Genomic DNA, 26,795 nt, shown 5'->3' on the forward strand with positions numbered 1-26,795 from the left:
TGTATTTTATTGAGAAGACAATCACAACTCCACATATAACATTCTAAACTTTGCAACAACCGCCTTCCAGAATTTTACATTTCTCCCCCTCCCCTTCCCCCCAGGGTCCTTGCTTCCATCATTCACATTTAGCCTTGTTTAGATGTTCAGTAGTTGCCCTCTGGCTGTGGGAGTCAATGTCATCCAAAAAGGGGCCCGCCATCTTTGTTGATACGCTCAGTTTTCCATCGGTCTTTGTGTTTTCAGTACCATTCTTTCAATCCTCATCAAATGAATCATCTGTCCTCTCCAGTACTAGAGTGAGGGACCCGCTGAGTCCAACCAGGCTACTAGAGGCTACTCTCTTGAGGCTAGAGTAGCAGACTTGGTGGAGCTGAGGGAGACAGAGAGGTACATAGAGGAGACCTACAGGGATGTTGTAGAGAGGTCCCACCTCCAGTCTAGTAGCCCTTGTGCTACCTTGGAGGAGGGAGGTCTCCTAGAAGGAGAGCATCACCCTGGTGAAGTAGGAAGTACTCCTGTAGCCAGGACCTGCCCACCAGGGGATGTACTATCCTCTCGCACTGAGGATATGTTTCCAAGTGCTGCCCGAGAGGGAAAGGTTAGGACACCTGTTGTAGTTGGTGATTCGATCATTAGGCATATAGATAGCTGGGTGGCTGGTGGACGTGAGGATCGCTTGGTGACTTGCCTGCCTGGTGTGAAGGTGGCGGACCTCATGCGTCACCTAGATAGGATTTTAGATAGTGCTGGGGAGGAGTCCGCTGTCTTGGTACATGTGGGTACCAATGACATAGGAAAATGTGCGAGAGAGGTTCTGGAAGCCAAATTTAGGCTCTTAGGTAGAAAGCTCAAATCCAGATCCTCTAGGTTAGCATTTTCTGAAATGCTACCTGTTCCACGTGCTGGCGTCGGCATTTAAAAAGGAGATAGAGCAGCTTTTAAACTAGAAATGGGGGGGAAGGCCGACAGTGCATGGTTCGGGAAAAGGTATCTTGCAAAGATACCTCACAAACAGGGAAGATAGGGTTTCTGGATAGTGAGGTTGCACAACAGACCGAGGTAGGCCAGGTGCCCTTAAATACAACTAAAGATCAGACAAAAGATGTCAAATCAATAGTGTCAGGTACTAAGCATCGTGCAAATAAGAACAACAAACATACTCTGAAATGTCTATATGCAAATGCTAGGAGTCTAAGAAATAAGATGGGAGAGTTGGAATATAATGCACTAAATGAAAAATTGGATATAATAGGCATTACTGAGACCTGGTGGAAGGAGGATAACCAGTGGGACACTGTCATACCGGGGTACAAAGTATATCGTAATGATAGGGTGGACCGGACTGGTGGAGGGGTAGCATTGTATATTAACGAGAGCCTTGACTCAGATAGATTACAAATTCAGCAGGACACAAATCACACCTTTGAATCACTGTGGGTTGAAATTCCATGTATAAAAGGGAAAAAATGGTGATAGGAGTGTACTACCGTCCGCCTCGCCAGGATGAGCAGGTAGACACAGAAATGATAAAAGAAATCAGAGACGCGTACAAAATGGGCAATGTGATAATAATGGGTGACTTCAATTATCCAAATATAGACTGGGTAAATGTAACATCGGGACACGCTACAGAGATACAATTCCTTGATGAAATCAAGGACAGCTTTATGGAGCAACTGGTGCAGGAGCCGACGAGAGAAGGAAAAATTCTAGACTTGGTCCTTAGTGGAGCACATGATCTGGTGAGGGACGTTATGGTACTGGGGCCGCTTGATAACAGTGACCATAATATGATCAGTTTTGACATCGACCTTGAAGTAACTGTACACAGAAAGTCAAATACGTTAGCGTTTAACTTTAAAAAAGGAGACTATGATAAAATGAGAAGAACGGTAAAAAAAAAACTTAGGGGGGCAACTGAGAGAGTAAAAACTGTACAACAGGCATGGATGCTGTTCAAAAATACCATCCTGGAGGCCCAGGCCATACATATTCCGCGAATTAGAAAAGAAAGACGGAAGTCCAAAAGACACCCGGCCTGGTTGAAAAGTGAGGTGAAGGAAGCTATTAGGGCTAAAAGAAACGCCTTCAGAAAATGGAAGAAGGAACCGTCTGAAAATAACAAGAAACAGCATGAGTGTCAAAGCAAATGCAAGGCGCAGATTAAGAAGGCCAAGAGGGAGTATGAAAAAAAGATAGCATTAGAAGCAAAAAAACATAGTAAAAAATTTTTCGGTATATTAAAAGCAGGAAGCCGGCAAAAGAATCGGTTGGGCCGCTGGATGACCGAGGGGTAAAAGGGGCGATCAAGGAAGACAAAGACGTAGCGGAGAGACTGAATGAATTCTTTGCTTCGGTCTTCACCGAGGAAGATTTGGGTGGGATACCGGTGTCGGAAATGGTATTTCAAGCGGACGAGTCGGAGAAACTTACTGACTTCACGGTAAACCTGGAGGACGTAATGGGGCAGTTCGGCAAACTGAAGAGTAGCAAATCTCCTGGACCGGATGGTATTCATCCTAGAGTACTGATAGAACTGAAAAACGAGCTTGCGGAGCTACTGCTAGTGATATGCAACTTATCCTTAAAATCGAGCATGGTACCGGAAGATTGGAGGGTGGCCAATGTAACGCCCATTTTTAAAAAAGGCTCCAGGGGAGATCCGGGAAATTATAGACCGGTGAGTCTGACGTCGGTGCCGAGGAAAATGGTAGAGGCTATTATTAAAAACAAAATTACAGAGCACATCCGAGGACATGGATTACTGAGACCAAGTCAGCATGGCTTTTGTGTGGGGAAATCTTGCCTGACCAATTTACTTCAATTCTTTGAAGGAGTGAACAAACATGTGGACAAAGGGGAGTCGGTTGATATTGTGTATCTGGATTTTCAAAAGGCGTTTGACAAGGTACCTCATGAAAGGCTACAGAGGAAATTGGAGGGTCATGGGATAGAAGGAAATGTCCTATTGTGGATTAAAAACTGGTTGAAGGATAGGAAACAGAGAGTGGGGTTAAATGGGCAGTATTCACAATGGAGAAGGGTAGTTAGTGGGGTTCCTCAGGGGTCCGTGCTACGACCGCTGCTTTTTAATATATTTATAAATGATTTAGAGATGGGAGTAACTAGCGAGGAATTAAATTTGCTGATGACACAAAGTTATTCAAAGTCGTTAAATCGCGACAGGATTGTGAAAAATTACAAGAGGACCTTATGAGACTGGGAGACTGGGCGGCTAAATGGCAGATGATGTTTAATGTGAGCAAGTGCAAGGTGATGCATGTGGGAAAAAAGAACCCAAATTATAGCTACGTCATGCAAGGTTCCACGTTAGGAGTTACGGACCAAGAAAGGGATCTGGGTGTCGTCGTCGATAACACACTGAAACCTTCTGCTCAGTGTGCTGCTGCAGCTAAGAAAGCGAATAGAATGTTGGGTATTATTAGGAAAGGTATGGAAAACAGGTGTGAGGATGTTATAATGCCGTTGTATCGCTCCATGGTGCGACCGCACCTTGAGTATTGTGTTCAATTCTGGTCGCCGCATCTCAAGAAAGATATAGTAGAATTGGAAAAGGTGCAGCGAAGGGCAACTAAAATGATAGCGGGGATGGGACGACTTCCCTATGAAGAAAGACTAAGGAGGCTAGGGCTATTCAGCTTGGAGAAGAGATGGCTGAGGGGAGACATGATAGAGGTATATAAAATAATGAGTGGAGTGGAACAGGTGGATGTGAAGCGTCTGTTCACGCTTTCCAAAAATACTAGGACTAGGGGGCATGCGATGAAACTACAGTGTAGTAAATTTAAAACAAATCGGAGAAAATTTTTCTTCACCCAACGTGTAATTAAACTCTGGAATTCGTTGCCGGAGAAAGTGGTGAAGGCGGTTAGCTTAGCAGAGTTTAAAAAGGGGTTGGACGGTTTCCTAAAGGACAAGTCCATAAACCGCTACTAAACGGACTTGGAAAAATCCAAAATTCCAGGAATAACATGTATAGAATGTTTGTACGTTTAGGAAGCTTGCCAGGTGCCCTTGGCCTGGATTGGCCACTGTCGTGGACAGGATGCTGGGCTCGATGGACCCTTGGTCTTTTCCCAGTATGGCATTACTTATGTACTTATGTAGTATGGTCTTTTTCGCCACCATAATGGCGCACATTACATAAGCTTTACACCCTTTAGGTATGGGCTGTATTAGAGTTGGACATCCAAATAGCAATCTCGCCTCACATCGCCAGGTTATGGCCCACAACACCGAAATCTGCCTTGCCACTGTTGCCCAAAATTTCTTAACTTTCAGGCATGTCCAGAACATGTGCCCCAACCGCGCTCCTTCCCTTCCGCACTTCGGGCATGCACCATCTGGGGAGAGCCCCATATGAAATGCTCTTCTGGGTGGGATATTCGCTCGCACTATAAATTTATATTGCATTTCCTGGTATGCTGTCAGTCCTGTGATCTTTCTGTATCCCTTTAAGTATTCTCTCACATCTGTGTCTGTGATCTTCGTTTGGACCTCTTTGCTCCAGGCCTTCTCTATAGCCACTGTGTCCAACTCCTCTGTCATGTCTTTAAGATGTCTGTGATAAAATTTCAATGGCACTTTCTGCTGTGCTCCTAATGACAGGGCTGACCGCAGCTCCTCCTGCACATCCTCCGTCAGCGCTTCCCTAGGCTGACTGGTTATATAGTGTTTCAGTTGGAAATAGTGATACCAGTCCATTGGGGGTAGAGAAAACTGGGCTTGGAGTTCCGCCCACTGCTTGATCTGCCCTTCTGTGTCCAACACATGTAGCAGATACTCTACCTCCTTCCTTTTCCAATTATGAAACGTCTTATATATCCCTCCCGGGGCAAAGTCCGGGTTCACACAAATGGGAAGGAACGGCATGCTGTGGCTTGAAAATCTATACAACCGGCACAGCCATCTCCATGTCGCTCTTGCCGCCGGCAATATCTGTGCGAGAGTCAACAGGCTACCTTCGGCTCCACTGCCTTTACATAACAGGTGGCTTATATGCCTGTCTTTTACCGCACTTAGTTCTAGTGCGGTCGGTGTAAAGTATTGTGTTGCTCGGAGCCAGTCATTTAGATGTCTCATCCCACAAGCTATCGTCATACATCTCATATTTAGCAATCCCAGGCCTCCGTACTCCACCGGGATCTGGAGTGCTGAGAGCGCTATTTGTGGCTTTTTCCCCCGCCATAGGAATTTTTGAAGCATCTGGTTTAACTTGTGATCATCATTCCTGGTCATATACATTGGGAGTGTCTGGAAAACGTATAGCCATCTGGGCACTATCACCATGTTATATAGGGCTATTCGCCCCGTGAGAGAAAGGGGGAGTCCCTGCCACATTTGCAGCCTGACCCTCGTGCCATCCATCAGGCCTTTCACATTCCATGTATACACACTCGCCAGCTCTCGGGGGATTCTAATTCCCAGATATTTAAGGGCTTCCACTTCCCACGTTATATTCAGCGCCATTGACTGTTGCATATTATCTCCCTCCAATACCTGCAGGGCTCGTGATTTTTGAGTGTTTATCATGTAACCCGAGTACACGTTATACCTCTACACTATCTCCATGATTTTTGGGACAGACCGTTCTGGGTCTTGAGTGACTATCAACAGGTCATCCGCAAAAGCCAGGGTCTTAACTGTTCCCCCTACCAGCTTTACCCCTGCTACCTCCCCTTTCTCTCTTCAGGGCTCTCAGTAACGGTTCCATTGCCAACACGAACAAGAGGGGTGATAGCGGGCATCCCTGTCTTGTCCCTCGCCGGATTCTGAATGACTCACTCCTCACCCCGTTCATTATAATGGTGGCCTGTGGCTTGTTGTATAAGGCCTTCATAGCATCGTAAAACCATCCCTGAACTCCCATATAGCGGAGGACCCTAAACATATATCCCCAGTCTATTTTGTCAAACGCTTTTTTCGGCGTCTAAACTGAGGATTAGCGCTGATTTTTCTTCCTGTTGGCATTTTGCCATAGCTAGAAGCAACCATCTGACATTACTGCCTGCCTGTCTGTTCTGCACAAATCCCACCTGCTCCTCCCCTATTAGTTGGGGCAGTAACTGTCCTAGTCGCCCCGCCATAATGTGGGCCAGTATGTTCTGCACAAATCCCACCTGCTCCTCCCCTATTAGTTGGGGCAGTAACTGTCCTAGTCGCCCCGCCATAATGTGGGCCAGTAGTTTAACATCCACATTAATCAGGGAGATGGGCCTTTTTCTGGCTTCCTCGGCTTGGGTATTAAAGTTATAAGGGCTGCATTTGCGTGCCTTGGGAACTCTGTCATCTATTACATGGTGTAAGTATTTACACAACGCTCCCATCCCTAGCTTGGGTAATGTTTTATCAAATTCTCCAGTGAATCCATCAGGGCCCGGCGCCGAATTACGGGCCAGCTCCCCAATGGTCCCCTGGAGCTCCTTCCCTGTTATGGGCTGATTCAACTGTGCTAAGTCCCTCTGCTGAAGCTGTGGGAATCCTAGATTCGCCAAATAATCTTCCAGACTACCTGTGGGTTCCTCGGGTCTCTTATCATTCTTATCATATAACTCCTTAAAATACTCAATGAAAATCTGTGCCATCTCCTCGCTTTTATATTTGAGTATGCCTTGACGGTCTCTCACTGCTGTTATTACTCTATTAGGTCTCCCGGCTTTCACTAGTTTTGCCAAGAGCTCCCCCGCTCTGTTCCCAAAGTACTGCAGTTTGTACTTGTAGTACACTGAGGAGCGCATGGTTTGCTTGTGTATTAAGGAGTTAAGGGCCACCTGATTCACCTGGAGTTCCTCTCTATTAACCCTGCATGGCGCTTTTATATAGTTCTTCGCTTTTTTGAGCTGCGTTTCAAGGCGCAAGATTGCTCTAGCTTGCTTTTTCTTGTGAGCCTGGGTGAACGCTATTTTGTCCCCCCGTAACACTGCTTTAGCTGCCGTCCAGTGTAGTTTCGGGTCGCTTGCATGTTGATTGTTAAATCTGTCATATTCTTCCCATCTCTTAGCTAAGTATTGTGTGAATTCTTTATCTCCATACAGGTATCCCAGGTATCTCCATCCCCCTCTAGTGTGATAGAATTCTGGGGCCTCAAGTTCCACCCACACCATTGCGTGATCTGAGATCTCCGTAGGTCCTATGTCCGCGTCTTGCACCCAGGGGAACACCGCTCTATCCACCAAGATGTAATCAATTCACGTGAGAGTCCCATGTGCCCTGGAAAGGTGCGAGTAGTCCCTGACCTCCGGATTTAGGGACCTCCAAGGGTCCACCAAGTTCAATGTGTGCATGAATGTAGGCAATGCTTTGGTCCGGGCCTCTCCCTGTGGCACTATCCTAGGGTTGGGTGTACCCGATTCTGGGTCTACTATCAAGTTATAATTGCCCGCCAGTATTAACTTGAGGGAGTGGTAAAGGCGCACAGTGCTTTATAATCGACTGGAAGAAACTTGGGGTGTAGGCATTGGGTCCATACAATGAACCCAAGAGAAATTCCCGGTTTTGGAGCCACAAGTGTATCAAAACAAATCTTCCCTGAGGGTCCTTAGCAATCAGCTCTGCCCGTGCCACCACTCCTTTCTGAATTAGGATCGCCACCCCCTGTTTCCTACCCTCTGCTGAGGCCGAAAACACCTCTCCTACCCAGGTTCTTTTTAGTTTCTGATGCTCTTCCTCCGTTAGCCTAGTTTCTTGCAAACAGGCTATTTCCGCCTTGTGTCTTTCCAATGCAGTTAGAATTTTGGACCTCTTTACAGGCGTGGCAATTCCTCCCACATTCCAAGAGACAATACGGGTCCCCTTAGTCATACCCGACCCTCTGTTCTTTTGTTCTTAGCGCTGTATCATTTTTCTTAGCAGGGGTCCAGGTGCCCAGCTCCACCCAGCCCTCGCCCGTCTCTGAGATCCTGGCTTGCGTTAAATGTGAATGACTCTGTACAGATCTTATACACTTCCCCCTTCCCCCAGTCCTAACCCTTTTGTTAACCCTATCTCCCACCAATCTAGTAGGTGATACAAGGTCTCGTGAATGCAGACTCCCCCCCCCCCCCCAACTCGCCCCCATCCACTCTGATCCCACTCCTGGTCTCACACATTTGCGCCCCTTGTCACTTTCTCTGAATCCTTATTTCACAGCCCTTAATCCCTTCTGCCACCCTGCAATGTCCCCATAGTTTTTTTTTCCCCTCTATCACATTCATTCGCCCCTCCAGGACCAGGGTTGCCAGATGGGTGGTTTTCTGCAACCCGTCGCGGGAAACTTTTGCCCGCGGCGGGTTGCGGTTTTTTTGGGCATGTTTTTTTTTTCGCGTGGGTTTTGGGCGGTTTTTTGGCCAGCGGGGGAGGGGCTAACGGCGACAGAGGCGGGGTTTGGTGACATTGGGCGGGGCGAGGTGACGTATTGGGTGGGGCGATGACGGCGGGGGCGGGGGTGGGGCTGATGACAGAAGGGGCGGGGTTGATGACGGCGGGGGTGGGGTGATGACGGAAGGGGCGGGGGTGATGACGGCGGTTTCATCCAACAGTCCTTCCAGGTTGGTGATTTGGGACGAGAGTTGTTTCATTTGGGGCTCTATCGCCATTTTCACGGCCTCGGTCAGCTGCTGCATTTGCGGGTCTGAAAATGACGGCGGTTTGGCCGGGCTCGCTGCCATCTTGGGTTCCGCGGCCCCTTGTCCCTTGTCTTGCTCCTTTTTTATGGATTTCCTGGCATCCCCGTCACGTTTTGCACCACGAACTTGTCCATGCGATGTGGGGCTAACAGCTCGCCAGGGTTCTTGGTCACTTTTCAAGCTAGTTTCCTTCCGGATTCGGGGCGAACGGGGGAAGGCTGCCTAGAGAGGAGATAGCTTGCGTCCTCTCCCCTCAATCCATCATGTCGTCGCCCCCTCTTATTGATTTAGGAATATGGTCGATTACCACACAATAGAAGTCTTCGAACTTGTGTGATTTTTCAATGCTATGTGAAACCACTGGTGCGTCAACTCTGGAGTATTTCAAGTTATGTTTGTGGTCACTGAGTCTATTCTTTAGGGAACGTGATGTCTTTCCTACGTATATTTTGGAGCAGGGGCATAGCAGGATATATACTACATACGTGGATTCACAATTAGTGTCAAGTCCTTCCTACTATTCCAGAGACCTGCTCAAGGGTTCTGAGATGTTTAGTTGGGGCAAAGTAATAGGTCATATAACAACTGTCACCTTGCATGATGCTTCCTGCATATCTCTTGTTTTCTTCAAGTTGTCCAGAAATGAAAGAGGTCCACACGTTTGCTCATCTGGTTAGGGTTAGGTTAGCAAATTGTTTAAGGTTATTGTGTTTATTCTGAGTTTCTTCTTCTGCTTGTCTATGAAAATACTAAGAAGCTATAGTGGATGCCAAAAGAGATGTGTGCTCAGTTTTAGTAAAACCTAGTTACTCTCTCCTCCCACCCTGAGGGATAGAACTTTGGTATATCCCTCCAGTCTGGATTGGTCTAACAGGATGAAAAGGAATATGACATTTTTTCTAACCTTGTGATTTCTGCTGGACCGGTCCAGTTCCCACCAAGGAAGACTGCAATGTTTGGATGATCAGTCGTGACATTTACCTTGCACTCTGTTAGATCTGTAAGATTTTCAGGTCTTGTGCAAGGGGTTTCCTGTAGGATCCTGTGTTTGTGCTTTTTCTGAGTATCAGCATTGGTATTAGCATACTGATAAGTTCCAGGCTGTAGCTCTTACCAGTGATGTCACTGGAAAGTTCAGCTTTTCTGCTTCTATTTGCTGATAGAGTGACATAACCTATCAGTCTGGACTGATCTAACTGTAGTCATGAAAAGGAAACTAGCAGGTAAGAACAAGTTTCACCATACCATAATATATTAGGACAAAAAAAGAAAAGAGATAAGAAGTAGGCAAGTTAGGTATTTGAGCAGTCAAGACACACTTGTTGTAAAGCAGCGGTACTGTGCTATATGAAAACAATGTTCTGATTATAGTAATGTTTCTTATTAAAATGCATGGCACTGCTTCTAATTTTGGTATGCTTGTACTTGGATGATCATAGAAATCTAAAATTAAATAAAAAGTGTTTAACAGTGTGTGGAATCACCTTCCTGTGTAGGAATTTGTTAACAAGCAGGATTGAGTCCAGCACCGAAGTGGGCGATTTCATGACAGCGCCAGAACAGAATCAGAGCACAGAATTACTGTAAATTTCTGAATACACACAGCTCTTCCCACATGCAGCAGTGTCCTCAGTCCCCCCAGTTTTGTTTTTTCTTCTGTACTAAATGAAGGGGAAAACAAATCTCTCCCTTATTCACAAGGTTTGGAAAAAAAAAGTTGAGCGGTTTTATTTTGTTGTTGTTTTTTCTGTCATTAGAAATGTCTTAGGATTATATCAGCAGGCTTGTTGCAAGCATTGTGGAGGGATCAGCTCTGCAGTCACTGAAGGCAGAAAACAGCTCTTTTCCCATATGAGAGGAGGTTATCATCTCCTCAGAGCTTGGCTGAATCCTGCACACTCTAGCAGGTCCTTCTCAGTGGAAGTTGCCTCTATCTCCCTGGACAGTGGTTTCAGGAGTCCAGTTACAAAGAAGCAGCACTGTGTATTATACAAATTGGTGCAATACTGCTTGGAAGTATCCAGGCCCAAAGCACAGCCATCTTTCAGATGCTCACACAGACCTGAGTGGAAGGCATCCTCTAACGTTGTTTCCAAAATACTGGAAAAAAATGTGGTTGTATTAGCACAAATGTCTGTAAAAGCACTTCTCTTAAGTGCAGATATGCAAGTCCTCTCCTGTGCTACATGCACCATCAAAGAAACCATACCCAAACTTTCGCACTGACCAGTTTGTTCCTTTGTCAGTGTATCACTATGGCCTCTCAGCACATATAGAGTAGTACAGCAAGCTGTCTTTGGGGTGATTTATTTTAGGGTGCAAGTCCAGCACAGGTGTCCTCTTCTTATGCAGTTGAGATGGAATCATCCTCTGCGCAGTAGCAACTGTGCAGGCTGAAGTGGCAACATCTCTGGTACTAGTCACACTAGCCAGTAATTTCTCCATTTGGTTCTCTGTGTATTCTGGAGGAACTTGTTTGTTCTTTCAAGATTTTCAACCAATTTAAGGGCTAGTGCAAAGATTTGCCATCTGTTAAATATCAACAGCCCAATGTAACATCATTTTAATCCACAGGCAAAGAGGCACTTGTCCAATAGTCTCTCTGCCGTCTACTTCTGACTCCGCAAGAAGGCCATTCTCTGCCCTCCCCCCTCACTTTGGTCTGAGCTCTTTCAAAGTCCCCATTAAAACTATTTGAATTAGGAGTTTCTTCTTCTTCTCTCTCCCCCCCCCCCCCCACCCCCAAGATCCTCTTGAGAAGCAGAAGCATACTCTTTCAAGAATTCCTCTAATTTATCATCTCCTTATATTCTGCTGATAATTATCCCAGCAGATTATTTTAAAAAACACCAACATTTCAGACATGTTTAAGGTAGTTTTGGTAAGGGGATGCCCAGTTTAAGAGGTGCCTACTATTTTGTGAAGACACATAGACACCTGTTATAGGTGACAAACAATAGTTTTTCCAGGACAAGCAGAACTGAGTTAGGCACACAACTGGCTGACTTCCAAGCTCAGGGCAGCTCAGTTTTCCTATAGTTTATCTATTGCCCAGGAGCAGCCGTTTGTCTTTTAATGATCTGCTGTGTTCATTTTCCATCTTGGAGTTTGCAGACCGTCTGCCTTTGTGCTTTCTTGGACCCAGAAGCAGCCTAGTCATAAAGAAAAATGCAAGAAATATTGATGTTGCAAAGACAGATTGGCCAGCACCAGGAGCGGACTTACCATATGGGCAACCAGGCAGTGCCCAAGGGCCCAGGGATTCTGGGGGTGGGGAGTGGGAACAATACTTACTCCTCCTCCTACCCCGGAGCCTCAGTGGGCTCTCCCCAGGCCTACTTTGAAGGGCCCTGGCGGTCTAGTGGGCAGAAAAGAACCCCATTCTTCCTCCCCACTGCCACTACATCTTCAAAATGGCTGCTGAGACCCATGAGACTGCCAAAGGAAGTCTTGGAAGCCATTAAAAAGAAGTGGCGGCAGGCAGGAAAGAGTGGGGTTCTTTCCTGTCCCCGAAGAGGCCACTAGACCACCAGGGCTCTTCAAGGTAGGCCCGGGGGCTGTAGTGTGTGTGTGTGTGTGTGTGGGGGGGGGGGGGGGTTGCTGGAAACAAAGGTGGGGGTGGTGGCAGGGCTGGTCCGCCCCTGGCCAGCACAGTTCCATCAAATGCACTATCTCTCATTATGTACTAGCACAAAATCCCTCTCACCTCTCTGGAAGTTACATTAATTCTTGACCTATGGAACTAACTGAGAAGACCCGGTGTACACAGGAAGGGCTGCACAAGCTCAGAATTTTACCCTAATTCTGAGATCTGAGAGATCAGTTTCTTCTTGGCGCTGTCCCATGACAATTGTCCCTGAATTAATCCCATTTGTGTGCCTGATCAGTCCTGCTGTCTACAAAAAATATCATCCATTATAAGTGAGAAGCAATACTATTTAGTGTTACGCCTGAGAACTCTCAACCAACATGGGTTGCTGATATAAGTACATCTGATAAACAGTGCTTTGCAGGAGAAGCAAAGGCATTTAGCACAGAGGGTTCATGAGTGTCATTTATAAAGTATTATCAATATTCTGATGTTTTAGGGCTGGAAATCAAATATAGTACTTGCACATTTGGCACACTACATTGCACATGTACGTACGCTCATCACTTAGTTGCACTAATGGAGAGCACTTTTCGGAGCACTTTCAACACAAGTGTTGTTTCACCTACATTAATCAATGATCTGGAAATTGCTCATCCTTAATACATCTAAAAGGTCAGGCATTCTTCCATGGCACATGGACTTCTAGCTGCATTGAGTGGAAGCATTCTTGGGACATGTGTAGGACAGGGAGAGGAATGATTCCATGACTTTGAAAATTGCTTCAAAGCCTGCAGGTAAAATGTACCTGTGAACTTTGTCTTGATGTGGCAAGTTTGAAAATTGCCCCAGAGTAAGAAGCAGAGATGACAGAAAAGTGAACTAGACAAAATCCAAATTTGGTGGCCCTTTTATTGAAGCTTAGCACCCTATGTATAAAATAGGATACACAACATTTAGCATATGTTAATGTCCATTAGCACACACCATTCTTTAGTAAAAGGTCCCCTTCAGGTTCAAATAGTTTACCCTTTACCAGTATACAAACTTGGATAGTCTGGTCCCACTGTCTTGTTAAAAAAAAGCTATTATGTTTTACTTTTATGCATTTTAGAAACTGCATCTGAAGTGGCATCAATATTCTTTTGCAGAATGGAATCTCTTGTCCAGCTTGTGCACAGTTTAAAAAATCGGATGGATTCACCAGACTATGAAATGGTAAAATCAGAATTTCAAATTAGATAAATAGTTAATATATTATTTGTGATTGTAGTAAACCTATCATTCTGAATATCTTAAAGTAAATGGAAGATTTTTCTCTTACTATTTGTTTAGTTCTGCTCAGTAAGATGGTATGTTACTTTAAGTTGCAAGAAAAAAAGAGGCAGATTACACTGCAATATACAACAAGCAGGATGTATACGTAAATTTATTGTACCACTAAAACATGTTCATTTAGAATTTAAAAAACAACCAACAGAAACACAAGTCCTGAGGTCAAATTCCAGCCAGTTTTAAACTGCATCAAAAGCCTGACATGTTACGGCATCAAGCCTATATCAGGTCCTGTCGGCATTTCACATAAAATTGGGCATTTTGGTATTTAAATTGGAGCATGGACAAAACGAATACAAAGGGGAAAAAGAGGTAAGCAAACATGGATAAAACAACTAACCAAATAAGGACCCAGTTTACTAAGCCGCACTATAGTCTTGCTAGTGTTTTTAGCGCATAATAAAAATTGGCTTGCATTAACGTTAGAGACACCCATAGGAATATATGGGTGTCTCGAAAGTTAGCATAAGCTAAAAACACTAGCGCACCTTAAAAATCTGAAAAAAAAAGAAGACATGAAATCTAAAAAAAAAGTTTTCTACATGTAAAGGACCCCTTGTGTAAAGCTGTACACCTATGTAAAGGTCACCATCCACCGGTCTGTGATAAATGGTGAAAAAATAATACCCAATGAATCACAGCAAACCAAAAAAAGTACTATCCAAAAATTTAAAAAAAAAAAAAAAAAACAACCCTCCAAAACACTCCTTATCAGATTTGATGCCAGTAAGATAACTAAAAGAAATATATTAAAAAAAAAAAAACACCAGTTCACATATAATAGTGAAAAGCTATAGAAGAAAAAACATAATATGTTTTAAAGTGATCCCCAAACTTAAACATAAGGCCTTCAAGTAACCAGGTGCCAAAGAGAAGGGGAGAAAGGAAAAAGAGAAAACAAAATCGTATTCTAGGTAGGCCTGCACATTTAATGCATTAATAATGCAATTAATGCTGGGGTTTACTAAGCCGCTAGCACAGCTGGCTTGCGCTAGAGCCGACACAGCTCATGCACTTTAAATGGGCTGTGTTGGCAGGGCTGAGTGGAAGCTGTTAGTATGGCTTATTAAATAGACCCCTAAATGTTTAATTTGTGTTAAAAAATTTTAACACAGTTAATGCATTGCTCTGTCTCTCCCATATCCAGCTTTGCCCAATCTTTTCCCTCCTTCCCTTACTGTACATTGCCCCATCTCTTCCCTCCTCTCCATACTGTGCACTGCCCCATCTTGTCTCCCTATCCTCCCTCCCTCCCTCCCATTGTCTCACTCATTTTAGGTGGTCTGAAGATCCTCCACCAGTTTGCTGTTTGTCTTCACCGTGACTGCAGTAGGCAACTGCATGTAGAAGGCAGGCATAGGGACATTCCCCTCTGTGTGTTGTGTATTTAATTTGCGTGTTCCCACCACCTATTCTGATCTCATACACCCTCAGACTGCTCTTACACAGTCCAGGAATTGACGAACTCCATAATCAGAAGGACTCGCTGAGATATAAGGAGATAGTTTATTTCAATCTTACCAATAGCAATACAGGCAAATCAGGCAGTCATATGATGGAGCAGCATTACACGACACGTCTGTCACCCTCCTTCTCTTGTAGCCTTCCTTCTGTCCTAATACCCCTCAAACTGCTCCTTATATACCATTTTGGCCCTATTCATTTCAATGGTCCCCAGCTTTGTCACCAGGGTTCTTGCAATCATATACACTCAACCTTATTTGAGGCATCTATCTCCGTTACTTATGTGTCATCACTGGCTTCCTCTCCAATTTTGCTTTCAGTGTAAAATTCTTATAATCTATAAGATACTGTATTCTGCTGCCCCATATGTATTTATGTTCACAGTTATGTCCTTATAAACCAATACAACATCTTTGTTCAGCCAGTGATCTGCTTCTTTCCCTGCCTTGTTCAGTCTGCACTCATTTGGAAAGCACTCATCATTCTACATTGTATTTTATTGGCCCTCAGGTCTCGAGTTGAACCTGTATTATTAAGTTTAAAACTCAACTCAAGGCCCATCTGTTTACACACATTTTTCCCTATAATGTGTAGATTGGGTTCAGGAGTCTGCCTGTACTTGACACAGATGCAATATAATTACAGATCTACTATAATAAAACTCACTCTCAACGTTCTGAGGACACTGACGTCAGTGAAGCCAAGCCCTGACTTCCTTCAAAAAGGTTCGTGGTGGTAAAGCCACCAAAATCGCTCCGGGCCCCGCCCTCGAGGGCGGAGCAATGGCAGAACAACGGAGGGAGGGAGGGAGTGTTGGTGACGAAAACCTTGCTAGCACCCGTTTCATTTGCTCTGAAACGGGCCTCTTTTACTAGTATTATAATAATATATGGTATTTCTTCTGCATGGGATATTTCCTGTCCTGTATCTGTTTTATTTTGATTATTATTTTATTTGTACACCCCTCTGTTATACTGGTTCTTAAGAGCATTACATTAAGCCTTGAATAAACCATAACATTGAATTCTGCTTGATAAATGTTGGAGGGATTTATGCAGATCAGTCTCTTAGATCCAAAAGACATATTTACTTGTAGAACGTTAATAGCTAAAATATCATTACAAAATATGTTGCAGGCAACTCAAAAGATTCAAATTAATGAATTGATCTATTATGATATTATTCAAGTAGAATGATCACAGAATTAATGACAGTAATTGAAAGAAAGAAACTGCTGAGGCACTAATCTGAAAATCAGTATCCATTTCCATCAGGAGTTATTCTAGGTTAATAAGGTTTTCAGCGAGATAGAATTTTACCTAGAGAAAATATTCACAGCATCATACACTTGTGCATGTGGCATTTTTGAATTTTTATATCTGTAAATACACATACACTTATGCACAAATTATAAATCACACCAGAGTCTGTTGCATTCTGTTAAATACTTCATATGAAGCATTTCATAGTTCTTAAGTTATCAAGCCTCTTATATTTAATAAGAATTTAAAGTGGTTTGTTGATGACTGAATAGCTGCAACTTGTACGATTATGCTTTCATGTCTTTAGTGTCTATACAGCATTTATGTATAAATATTGATATAATGCTTTTGGGGTCATTATTTTTCAGGTTCATCAAGCTGGTCTTACATGTGACTATTCAGAACTTCCTCATCATGTTAGCACAGAACTGGAGATTGATGGCCTTGTACAATCTGTGAAGCATCTGCTGAAAAATTTACCAAAGCCAACGCTTGTGACAGTTGCTAGGTAAAACATCTTTGGCAATAAAATCAGTATACCCTCTTAAGCTTAATAACTTGTGGGAAGCATAGAGAAACTTCTGATAGAAGAACTAACAGACTGATGCATCCTCACAGTTTTTATTCTCCCAAATAGTGGCAAGTAGTCAGATTTCTTGAACAAGCAACTGTCATAAGGAATGCTTCTTTAAGTATACCTTTTTATCATCTTGCTAGACTAGTCTAAATGAGAGGTTTATTGCCCCCTCCCCCAACCAGAAGATGGAGGCAGAGAACATGGACATTGCAGTGACATCACCACAATAAGGAGTCGTGCAGCCTGGAACCTGCCAGTATTCTATTTTGAGTAGATGGCCTTAGAGTTGAGTCCTTTTGGCCAGTGCCATCTCCCAGGGATTAGTCCACAAACCTATCCCCTGGTTGAGCTTGGAGGGCTGTAGCCAGAAGCCTTGGCCTGCAGATCCTTTCCTTGGTATAGCATGACATGGATTACTAGCAGAGGTCCATCAGGGTCTGTTTCAGTGTCTACGAGTGGGAATGAGTGATATTCTTTTCTTAGTCTTCCCCCTACCATCTCTCCTCCCCCTTTAGTTGGGGGCTTGCTGGTAGGAGAAGTTAGAGGATGCAGTACCCTGGGATCATGACTGTGTACATGAAATCAGGAGCATTTCTCTTTGGGTCCTGTGGGCAGAGACTTGACGAGGATGGCTGGCTGAGGTTGGCATGGAGGGTCTGGGGAGAGCCATTCCCTGCAGCAGTTCATTTATTAAAAAAAAAATGAATAAAAATAGAAAGAGAAAGTCCAGGGAAGTGCACTGTGAAATAGATGGGGAATAGAGAGAGGCCTCTAAAAGGAGTTTCAGGGCAGCTGAGGCAACAGTGGAAGCTGGAGTGTATAGGATGGACAGTGCTACTCTGCAGTGTTCCTCCACTTAGAGAGGATCCACAGGTTAACTGTGGCAAGGTTTTGGGATGCTATTCCGCTGTCTGGAGGGGGAGAAGATGGTTGTTTTGGCAAAGAGAGGGCAATTTTCTCCTCAGGAAGGAGTTGAGCCCCAGTGAAGAGCTTGTTCCAGAGTGAGAGATTAGACATACTTGTTCTACTTTGGTCTCCTGTTCCCTTTGCCCCCCCCCCCCCCCCCCCCCAAGTTTTTTTTTCTCATGATTGTAGCCTGGAGCATAGGCGCCCGGTATAAGAGGCTTGGAGAGGCTAAGCCTCCCCCCTGCTGCAGCAGAATGGATCAGCTGTGGAGTCCAGCTGCTCTGAGGGGATTAAATTGTTGATTTACCTCCATCCTCACAGCAGGAGCTGCAGTGAAAGCCCTCTAGCAGTTGTAGAAATTGGTTTATGGTTTGTTTACCTTACTGCTGGGAAAGCAGGGGGGGGTTGGCTGGAGGTGTCCTGGGTTGCCAGGGAGATATTTAAGGAGGATGACTTCCTGACCTGCTCTGAGGACAGATAGCAGCAGAACAGATACTGGGCCAGCATGATCAGAAAAAGTCACCAGACAACAAAGGTAGAAAAGGTCATTTTATTTTCATTATAGTGTTTGGAATATGTCCACTTTGAGAATCAGGTGCTCAACATTAAAAGTTTATATTTACTTATTTATGGCATTTTATCCCACATTAAACATGAATTAGGGTGTGTTGTGGCTCTACATGAGAATTGTGATGATATGATCCCTTGTTTCATATTGTTGACAGTCTGCATTTTCCGTATGGGTGGTATATTGGTGTATTAGGTCTGCCCAGTGTAATACTACTACTACTACTAACAAACATGGTTCTGAGTGTGTTTTTGGACAAAGTTGTGCATAGTGTTTTGCAGTTGAGCGATTGTGGTTAGAATATGCTTTGAGCAACCACTTTATTCTTTGACATATGATACATATCTAATATCTAAATTTAATAAAAGGTATTAATTGTGACTTTTTTATTTATTTATTTTTTCTGCGTGTTATCAGACAATTATGGATTTAAGCTCCACCCCTGGCCCCACCCCTAACCCCGCCCCCTTTAGCTCCCCAAACAGTTGGGCCACAGACAGCCTATGGCCTGGAGTGAACAAGGCCCAATGTCATTACCTTCCTGCTGAAGAGGAAGATAGGTTGTTGCATCTTGAGTGTAGTTCTAATCTTAGTAAGCCACAATCAGAATCCCTGTTACAAAGAGATGTCTCTGTTTAGACATTCTTGTACGTGTGAAGGGCAATTCTATAACAAAGCGCTCAAGGATATGTACCCCTTTCGCATGTAAATGCACAAAAAAATTAGCATTTAATGTGTGTAAACATCCTAAGTGCTGCTCTTTAAGGATTATGTGTAAGTGTTATAGTGTGCATGTGCAAGAGGGGCGAACTCATGAGCGGAGCATGGAAGTGACTCCGTTATGCATGTAATATATAGAATTCTATGTTATACATGCTCTTGCCACATTAGGTATGCTTAGTTACACTACGTCTACAGCTGGTGAAACTGCATGGGCCTAAATGTGAGATGTGCCAATGCAGAGTTAGGCTAGTATTCTATAAAGGAATCTGGATGCCTAGATGCTATTACAGGATAGGTTCTTACCATATGGCATCAGCATACCTACAATAAGGCACTTACTTATAGAATTGCCATCCTGACTGGTGAGAATTTGGACAGTGAGTTAGGTGATGCTCAGAGCTCCTTGGTTGGATCCTTCATGGTGCCTGGTCAGGATGCAGCACCCTCTTCTGTTGCTGAAACTACAAGCGGGTTGCCTGCACTATTTGGATCCTCTGATATTGCAAAGGTTCCTTTTATGTGCTTTTAAGGCTTTTTTTAAGGCTTTCAGACACTGCATTAATTTTTACAGATATTTTGGACTCCTGAAGCAGGCCATTCGGCCGAAACACAGTCTGTGTTGGGACCTTTATTGTTTTAATAAAGAACTATTTCATTCTCTTGATTGCACAGCATTCTGTGTGTTTTTTCTCCACCCTTTGGCTTCTTTGGACTTCCTCTGGTTTTTTTTTTTTTTTTTGAAGGACAGATGAAGAACAAGTATGCATATGTTATATAGCATCCTACCATATCCTATGAGCTTATCTTGTTGAGCAGACTGAATGGACCATGCAGGTCTTTATCTGCCATCTGCTTTGTTATGTCATTGTGGGGTTGAAAGAGAAAAGAAAAGCATGCCAATCAGAAATAATGCTAACATAGTAGAGTATGACAGAAAAAGACCTTCACGGTCCATCCAGTCTGCCCAACAAGATAAACTCATATGTGCTACTTTTTGTGTATACCCTACCTTGATTTGTACCTGTCCTCTTCAGGGCACAGACCGTATAAGTGTGCCCAGCACTAGCCCCGCCTCCCAACCACCAGCCCCGCCTCCCACCACCGGCTCTGGCACAGAACGTATAAGTCAGCCCAGCATTATCCCCGTATCCCAACCACCAGCTACGGCACAGACCGTATAAGTCTGCCTAGCACTATCCCCACCTCCTAACCACCCAATCTCGGCTAAGCTCCTGAGGATCTATTCCTTCTGAATAGGATTCCTTTATGTTTATCCCACGCATGTTTGAATTCTGTTACCGTTTTCATTTCCACCACCTCCCACGGGAGGGCATTCCAAGCATTCACCACTCTCTCCGTGAAGAAATACTTCCTGACATTTTTCTTGAGTCTGCCCCCCTTCAATCTCATTTCATGTCCTCTTGTTCTACCGCCTTCCCCTCTCCGGAAAAGGTTCGTTTGCAGATTAATACCTTTCAAATATTTGAACGTCTGTATCATATCACCCCTGTTTCTCCTTTCCTCCAGGGTATACATGTTCAGGTCAACAAGTCTCTCCTCATATGTCTTGTAATGCAAATCCAATACCATTCTCGTAGCTTTTCTTTGCACCACTTCCATTTTTTTAACATCCTTCGCAAGATACGGCCTCCAAAACTGAACACAATACTCCAGGTGGGGCCTCACCAACGTCTTATACAGGGGTATTAAAACCTCTTTTCTTCTGCTGGTCACACACCTCTCTCTATACAGCCTAGCAATCTTCTAGCTACGGCCACCGCTTTGTCACACTGTTTCGTCACCTTCAGGTCCTCAGATACTATCACCCCAAGATCCCTCTCCCCGTCTGTACCTATCAGACTCTCCCCGCCTAACACATACATCTCCCTTGGATTTCTACTCCCTAAATGCATCACTTTGCATTTCTTTGCATTGAATTTTAATTGCCAAACGTTAGACCATTCTTCTAGCTTCCGCAGATCTTTTTTCATGTTTTCCACTCCCTCCTGGGTGTCCACTCTGTTGCAAATCTTGGTGTCATCTGCAAAAAGGCAAACTTTACCTTGCAACCCTTCGGCAATGTCACTCAACATATATATTGAATAGAATCGGCCCCAGCACCAATCCCTGAGGCACTCCACTACTCACCATTCCCTCCTCTGAGCGAACTCCATTTACCACCACCCTCTGGCGTCTACCTGTTAACCAGTTCCTAATCCAGTTCACCACTTCGGGTCCTATCTTTAGCCTGTCTAGTTTATTCAAGAGCCTCCTGTGGGGGACCGTGTCAAAAGCTTTGCTGAAATCTAAGTAGATTACGTCCGTAGCACATCCTTGATTTAATTCTCCGGTCACCCAGTCAAAGAATTCAATGAGATTCGTTTGGCAGGATTTCCCTTTGGTGAAACCATGTTGTCTCGGATCTTGCAACTTATTTGCTTCTAGGAAATTCACTATCCTTTCCTTCAGCATCGCTTCCATTACTTTTCCAATAATTGAAGTGAGGCTTACCAGCCTGTAGTTTCCGGCTTCTTCCCTATCACCACTTTTGTGAAGAGGGACCACCTCCGCCGTTCTCCAATCCCACGGAACCTGTCCCGTCTCCAAGGATTTATTAAACAAATCTTTAAGAGGACCCGCCAGAACCTCTCTGAGCTCCCTCAATATCCTGGGGTGAATCCCGTCCAGTCCCACTGCTTTGTCCACCTTTAGATTTTTAAGTTGTTCATACACACTCTCTTCTGTGAACGGTGCTATATCCACTCCATTCTCATATGTACTTTTGCCAGTCCATTGCGGTCCTGCTCTAGGATTTTCTTCTGTGAAAACAGAACAAAAGTATCTATTTAGCAAATTTGCTTTTTCTTCATCATTATCTACATAGTGGTTCGCAGCATCTTTCAGTCTCACAATTCCCTTTTTAGTCTTCCTCCTTTCACTAATATACCTGAAGAAATTTTTGTCACCCCTCCTTACATTTTTAGCCATTTGTTCTTCCGCATGCGCTTTCGCCAGACGTATCTCTCTCTTGGCTTCTTTCAGTTTCATCCGGTATTCCTCCCTTTGTTTCTCTTCTTGAGTTTTTCTGTATTTCAGGAACGCCAACTCTTTAGTCTTTATTTTCCCAGCCACTTGTTTGGAGAACCATATCGGTTTCCTATTTCTCTTGCTTTTATTTACTCTCCTTACATAAATGTTTTTGGCCCTATTTATAGCTTCTTTCAGCTTGGACCACTGTCCTTCCACTTCTCGTTCATCCTCCCATCCCATCAGCTCCTTCCTCAGGTGTTCCCCCATTTTACTAAAGTCAGCAAGCTTGAAATCCAGGACTTTGATTTTTGAGTGGCCGCCCTCCACTTTAGCCATCATATCAAACCAAACCGTTTGATGGTCACTGCTTTCCAGGTAGGCACCCACTCAGACATTTGACACACTATCCCCATTTGTGAGCACCAGATCCAGCGTCGCTCCCTCCCTTGTGGGTTCTGTCACCATTTGTCTGAAAAGCATCCATGATCTTTCTACTTCTTTCCGATTCCGCAGATGGAACTTTCCAATCTACATCCGGCAGATTGAAATCTCCCAGCAACAGCACCTCTCTCTTCTTTCCCAACTTATGGATATCTGTGACCAGATCTTTATCTAGATCATCCAATTGTGTCAGAGGTCTGTAGACAACACCCACGTGTACAGAGGTTTTATCATCTCTTTTTAAGGTGATCCATATCGCTTCTTCCTTTCCCCAGGTCCCCTGACATTTCAGTTGCCTCAATGTCATTTCTCACATACAGAGCTACTTCTCCACCTTTTCAACCCTCTCTATCCTTCCTAAATAGATTATTGCCCAGTATGTTTGCATCCCATTCATGCTCTACAGATAAACGAAGCCCTGAAAATGGAAAGCTACATATTAGGTGACACACAGCGTACTTTATTCAAAAATGCCATCTGTTTCACTCCAGAATAAACCCTAAGTCACTTAATCCTCCATTGCCCCAGGTACAAATAAGTACCTGTATATACTATGTAAACCGTTTTGAATGTAGTTGCAAAAACCACAGAAAGGCGGTATTTCAAGTCCCATTTCCCTTTCCCTGTATGCATGCATCTGTCTACTGATGGAGAACCTGAATTGAAAGACTCAAGTCTAGAGATACCAATAAAGTATTTATAGACCACTAATTTCCCTAAAAGGGGTTCACTGCAGTGTACAAAAGAAATTCAACAATACAGTCATATATTAACACATACATCAATAACCACCTGGCTTACATTTTAAAATTGTTCCAATAAGAGTCTTAACCATCTTCCAGAATGCTAAATAACGTAGTTCAGTTGCAATAAATGACTGAAAAGAATTCCAGAGTGAACCCCCATAGCAGAAAAAAGTGAATTAGCAATTCTACGAAAACGCATGTTTTGAAAAATCAGAGGATGAAGTATCAAATTACTGAAATGACGACAATCTTGGAAGAGTTACAGTAACTGTATTTATCAATAATTCAGATGTTTTACCATATAATATTTGGAAAAGTAAACAAGAGGTTTTGAATAGAATTCATTTATGAATTGGGGCCAGTGAAGCATGCCTGAATGTAACGCACCTTGAGCTACTACTGTAAAAGGTGTGAGCAAAATCTAAATAAATAAAATGCAGCTCCATGGCCTCTGTATACTACAGAGAAGACATAAGAGAACACGAGGAAGACAGAAGTAATTAAAGGTGTGCATAGTAGTAGATGTAAACATTGCTTGAAAATGGAAAGCTTAGAAGACCCTAATCGGAAAATAAAGACTGTGTAAGACAGCATTGGCTGTAGCCATTGTACAATTACATTGACTACACCTTGGAAAATAATGTGGTTATGTGCATGCATAATTAATAAGCCTATCTATAATCTTTATTTCAGTTATTATATTTATAGTCTAATTATAATTACTGAGCAGATTACAGTAGTATCAGAATAAAGATGGCCGACTAAGAGGATGCAAGGTGAGGAGCTCCGCTGAGAACCGATCCGAAGATCGGCTTTCCAGCGCTCCCCATTGCCTTGCATTCGTGGTGCATGCCCCATGAGGACACGGAGCCTTCTCACGGTGGAGGTACAGCGATCCTGAGGCCAGTTTCGTCGACCCTGAGGTTTCGCCGACCCTGGGGACTCTCGCACCGCCGACGTGCTCCCCAGCAGGAAGGCCTGGGAGTGAGTCAGAGTGAGACGCGGAGGAGTCCCCACGCGGGGAGTACAGACTACCCAGGCCACTGTTTCCTGTGGACCCAGTCGGATCCTAACCTCGGACGAACCCGCCCAGCTACCCGAGCTTGCAACCAACCACCGCCGAGGGTGAGTCACCCTAAACTACCCAACAGGCCGGCAAGTAAAGTGGCCTGAGCCTGGGAATCGGGCGCGGAACTAACCTACCCACCTGCGACCCGGGGTAAGCCCGTACCACGCCGACACGATTGGAGGAAACCGAATTACCTAATGGGCCGGCGGAACAAACAGCCGAGCCTGAGAATCGGGCGAAGGACTAGCCTACCCACGGCGGACTTACGACCCGGGGTGAGCTTGTCCCACGCCAACCAGATTGGAGGAAAACGATTGTGACAGACGGGGAGAACAGCCACAAACATTTCTGACCCAATAAGGACCAGCTCTAAGGGGTCCTTCCACGACCTGACTTACATACTAGAGCCGCTTAACTCCGGCCCTGCCTTGAGGTGAGATCGCATCATTGGGGAACCGATCCCCAGCAATCCCGGATAGAAAGGACCGACAGCGGACAACGAAGATTGAATACCGAGGAGCTCCGAACACTCCCCAGGGTTCACCACGAGGTGCCAACTTGGGGGGACCAGAACCAGAGCCCGACTGCAGCACAGCCCGAATTCAGCGACTTGGGGGGACCAGAACCAGAGCCCGACTGCAGCACAGCCCGAATTCAGCATCTCAATGCCCTAGATCCGACCACGTGGGGAGCCACGTGGAGGCTATCGAGAACAACTTAGTGACATCCCGAACAAAGCGCAACAAGTCCAGCGATACTCCCAGGGAATCGACTCTGCAAACATCTCGACACAACCCAGGAGAACAGCATGACCCGTTGATTGACACCCTGTATGCGATCAGGACAAAAGGAAGACCGACTAATCGCTAGCAGCTGGAGATGATCCATAGTGTGTTGTAAGATTTTCTTTAAATGCTTTAAAAATTCTCAGCACACGCCTCAAATGTTTAATATGCTCAACAACATGTTGTAAGACTTCCTTTAATAGCTTAAATGTTTTACAGACTTTAAAAGCTTTATACATACCTTGCAATATATCGAAAAACTTCCTTTAATTGCTTAAATGCTTTACAGGTTTAACCACTCAATGTTGACACAGATCGATGTTGACACTGTCTAATACTGTCATAGCTTAATATTGAAACTGCTGACGTTGATAATGTCTGTCCCTGATAATGCTTGACTATGCTTGCTTGACGCTGACACTGCTTAATGTTATTACCGCTTGATGTTAAAACTGCTTAGTGCAGATAATGCCTAAAACTACACTTAGATACTTCTACCCGTACAATCCAGATTTAATCTCCTTTAGATCTTTGATATAATAAAGTCCTTTTTCAAAAAAACACAACTCATAGCACATTCTCTATCATAGTTATATCACAGATACTTCAGGATCCATTCATATGTTTATCCCAGAACCTCAGTGATGTTAAATGCTATCCCTTTAAAATACAGCAATTTCAACAACATCCAACTCTTCACCGGTTCTTTTTTTTCTTTCTTATTTCTTTTTTCTTAACTTTAGAAAGCCATATATATATGTACTTTAACGTTACTTATCTTTTCAATTTATTACATTTGTCGGACCCAGGGGATCATCTGTCCAATATGCATGTTTCACCCACCATGGGCTGTCTCAAGGACATTCCCCTGCAATGTAAATCGAAAGATATTAATGATCTCCCCGGACTTCAGTATTCAACCTACATCCAGAGAGTATCCAAAACCTGAGCTAAACTCAGCCCGTGTTTCTTATAGCGCCAGCTCAGCAAAAGTTATAAGCTAAGATGGCTCCGGCGTTTTTTTTTAACCCATTAAATATCCGCTACAACATGACGTTCTTAAGCCCTGCCCCTCAAGGCGTTCCACCGGCAGCAAAGGACCAATCCTATATTGCTGCCGGTGGAGAACCAGGTGCTATTCAAATCAAAGATGTCCATTCAATTTCGGCATTCAAGCCCTTCGGTGTAACTGTTTGAAGCATAAATATATTGAATTGCTCTCTATAATTCAACAGTTTTTTAATTGACCCACCCTCCTCCTGAGCATCTATACATTCAACAATCCTCCATCTTAAATCCTCCCATGTATGATGTTTCTGAAGCCAATGATTTACTAGCGGAGCTTGCAAATTTTGAGTTTGAATCCTTGATCTGTGCTCGTTCAGGCGTGTTCTAATGGATCTAGAGCTCCTGCCAATATAAATTAAACCACAGGGGCATTTGATAGCATAAACAACATTCCTGCTTTCACAATTAGTTTTTGACAGGCTTCTCATAGTCCTATCCCTACCTGGTACTAACCAACTTTCTCCTATTATCGCTAACGGGCACCATTGACAGTATCCACAAGCAGTTTGACAGCCCTGAGTATTATTCCTTGAATCCTTAATAGAGAATTTATTCTTACTGAGGCGTTCTCCCAATGTTTTACCCTTAGTAAAAGAGATAAGAGG

At 44.0% G+C, this 26,795-nt stretch overlaps 1 protein-coding gene across 4 annotated transcripts in view; it reads left to right on the top strand.

The window, feature by feature from the left end:
- Nucleotides 1–26,795, top strand: part of C1H5orf22 (chromosome 1 C5orf22 homolog) — a 142,409-nt gene that overhangs the window by 109,542 nt on the left and 6,072 nt on the right. For 3 of the 4 annotated variants that reach the window (XM_030209181.1, XM_030209198.1, XM_030209191.1), the window contains 2 exons: nucleotides 13,368–13,434; nucleotides 16,646–16,785. In XM_030209181.1, coding sequence (XP_030065041.1) covers nucleotides 13,368–13,434; nucleotides 16,646–16,785 — 207 coding nt within the window. Of the gene's footprint in view, nucleotides 1–13,330; nucleotides 13,435–16,645; nucleotides 16,786–26,795 lie in introns of those variants that run through there. The other variant, XM_030209206.1, reaches the window with a different exon arrangement.

The sequence above is a fragment of the Microcaecilia unicolor genome, chromosome 1, assembly GCF_901765095.1.
Source record: "Microcaecilia unicolor chromosome 1, aMicUni1.1, whole genome shotgun sequence".
Classification (NCBI taxonomy): Eukaryota; Metazoa; Chordata; class Amphibia; order Gymnophiona; family Siphonopidae; genus Microcaecilia; species Microcaecilia unicolor.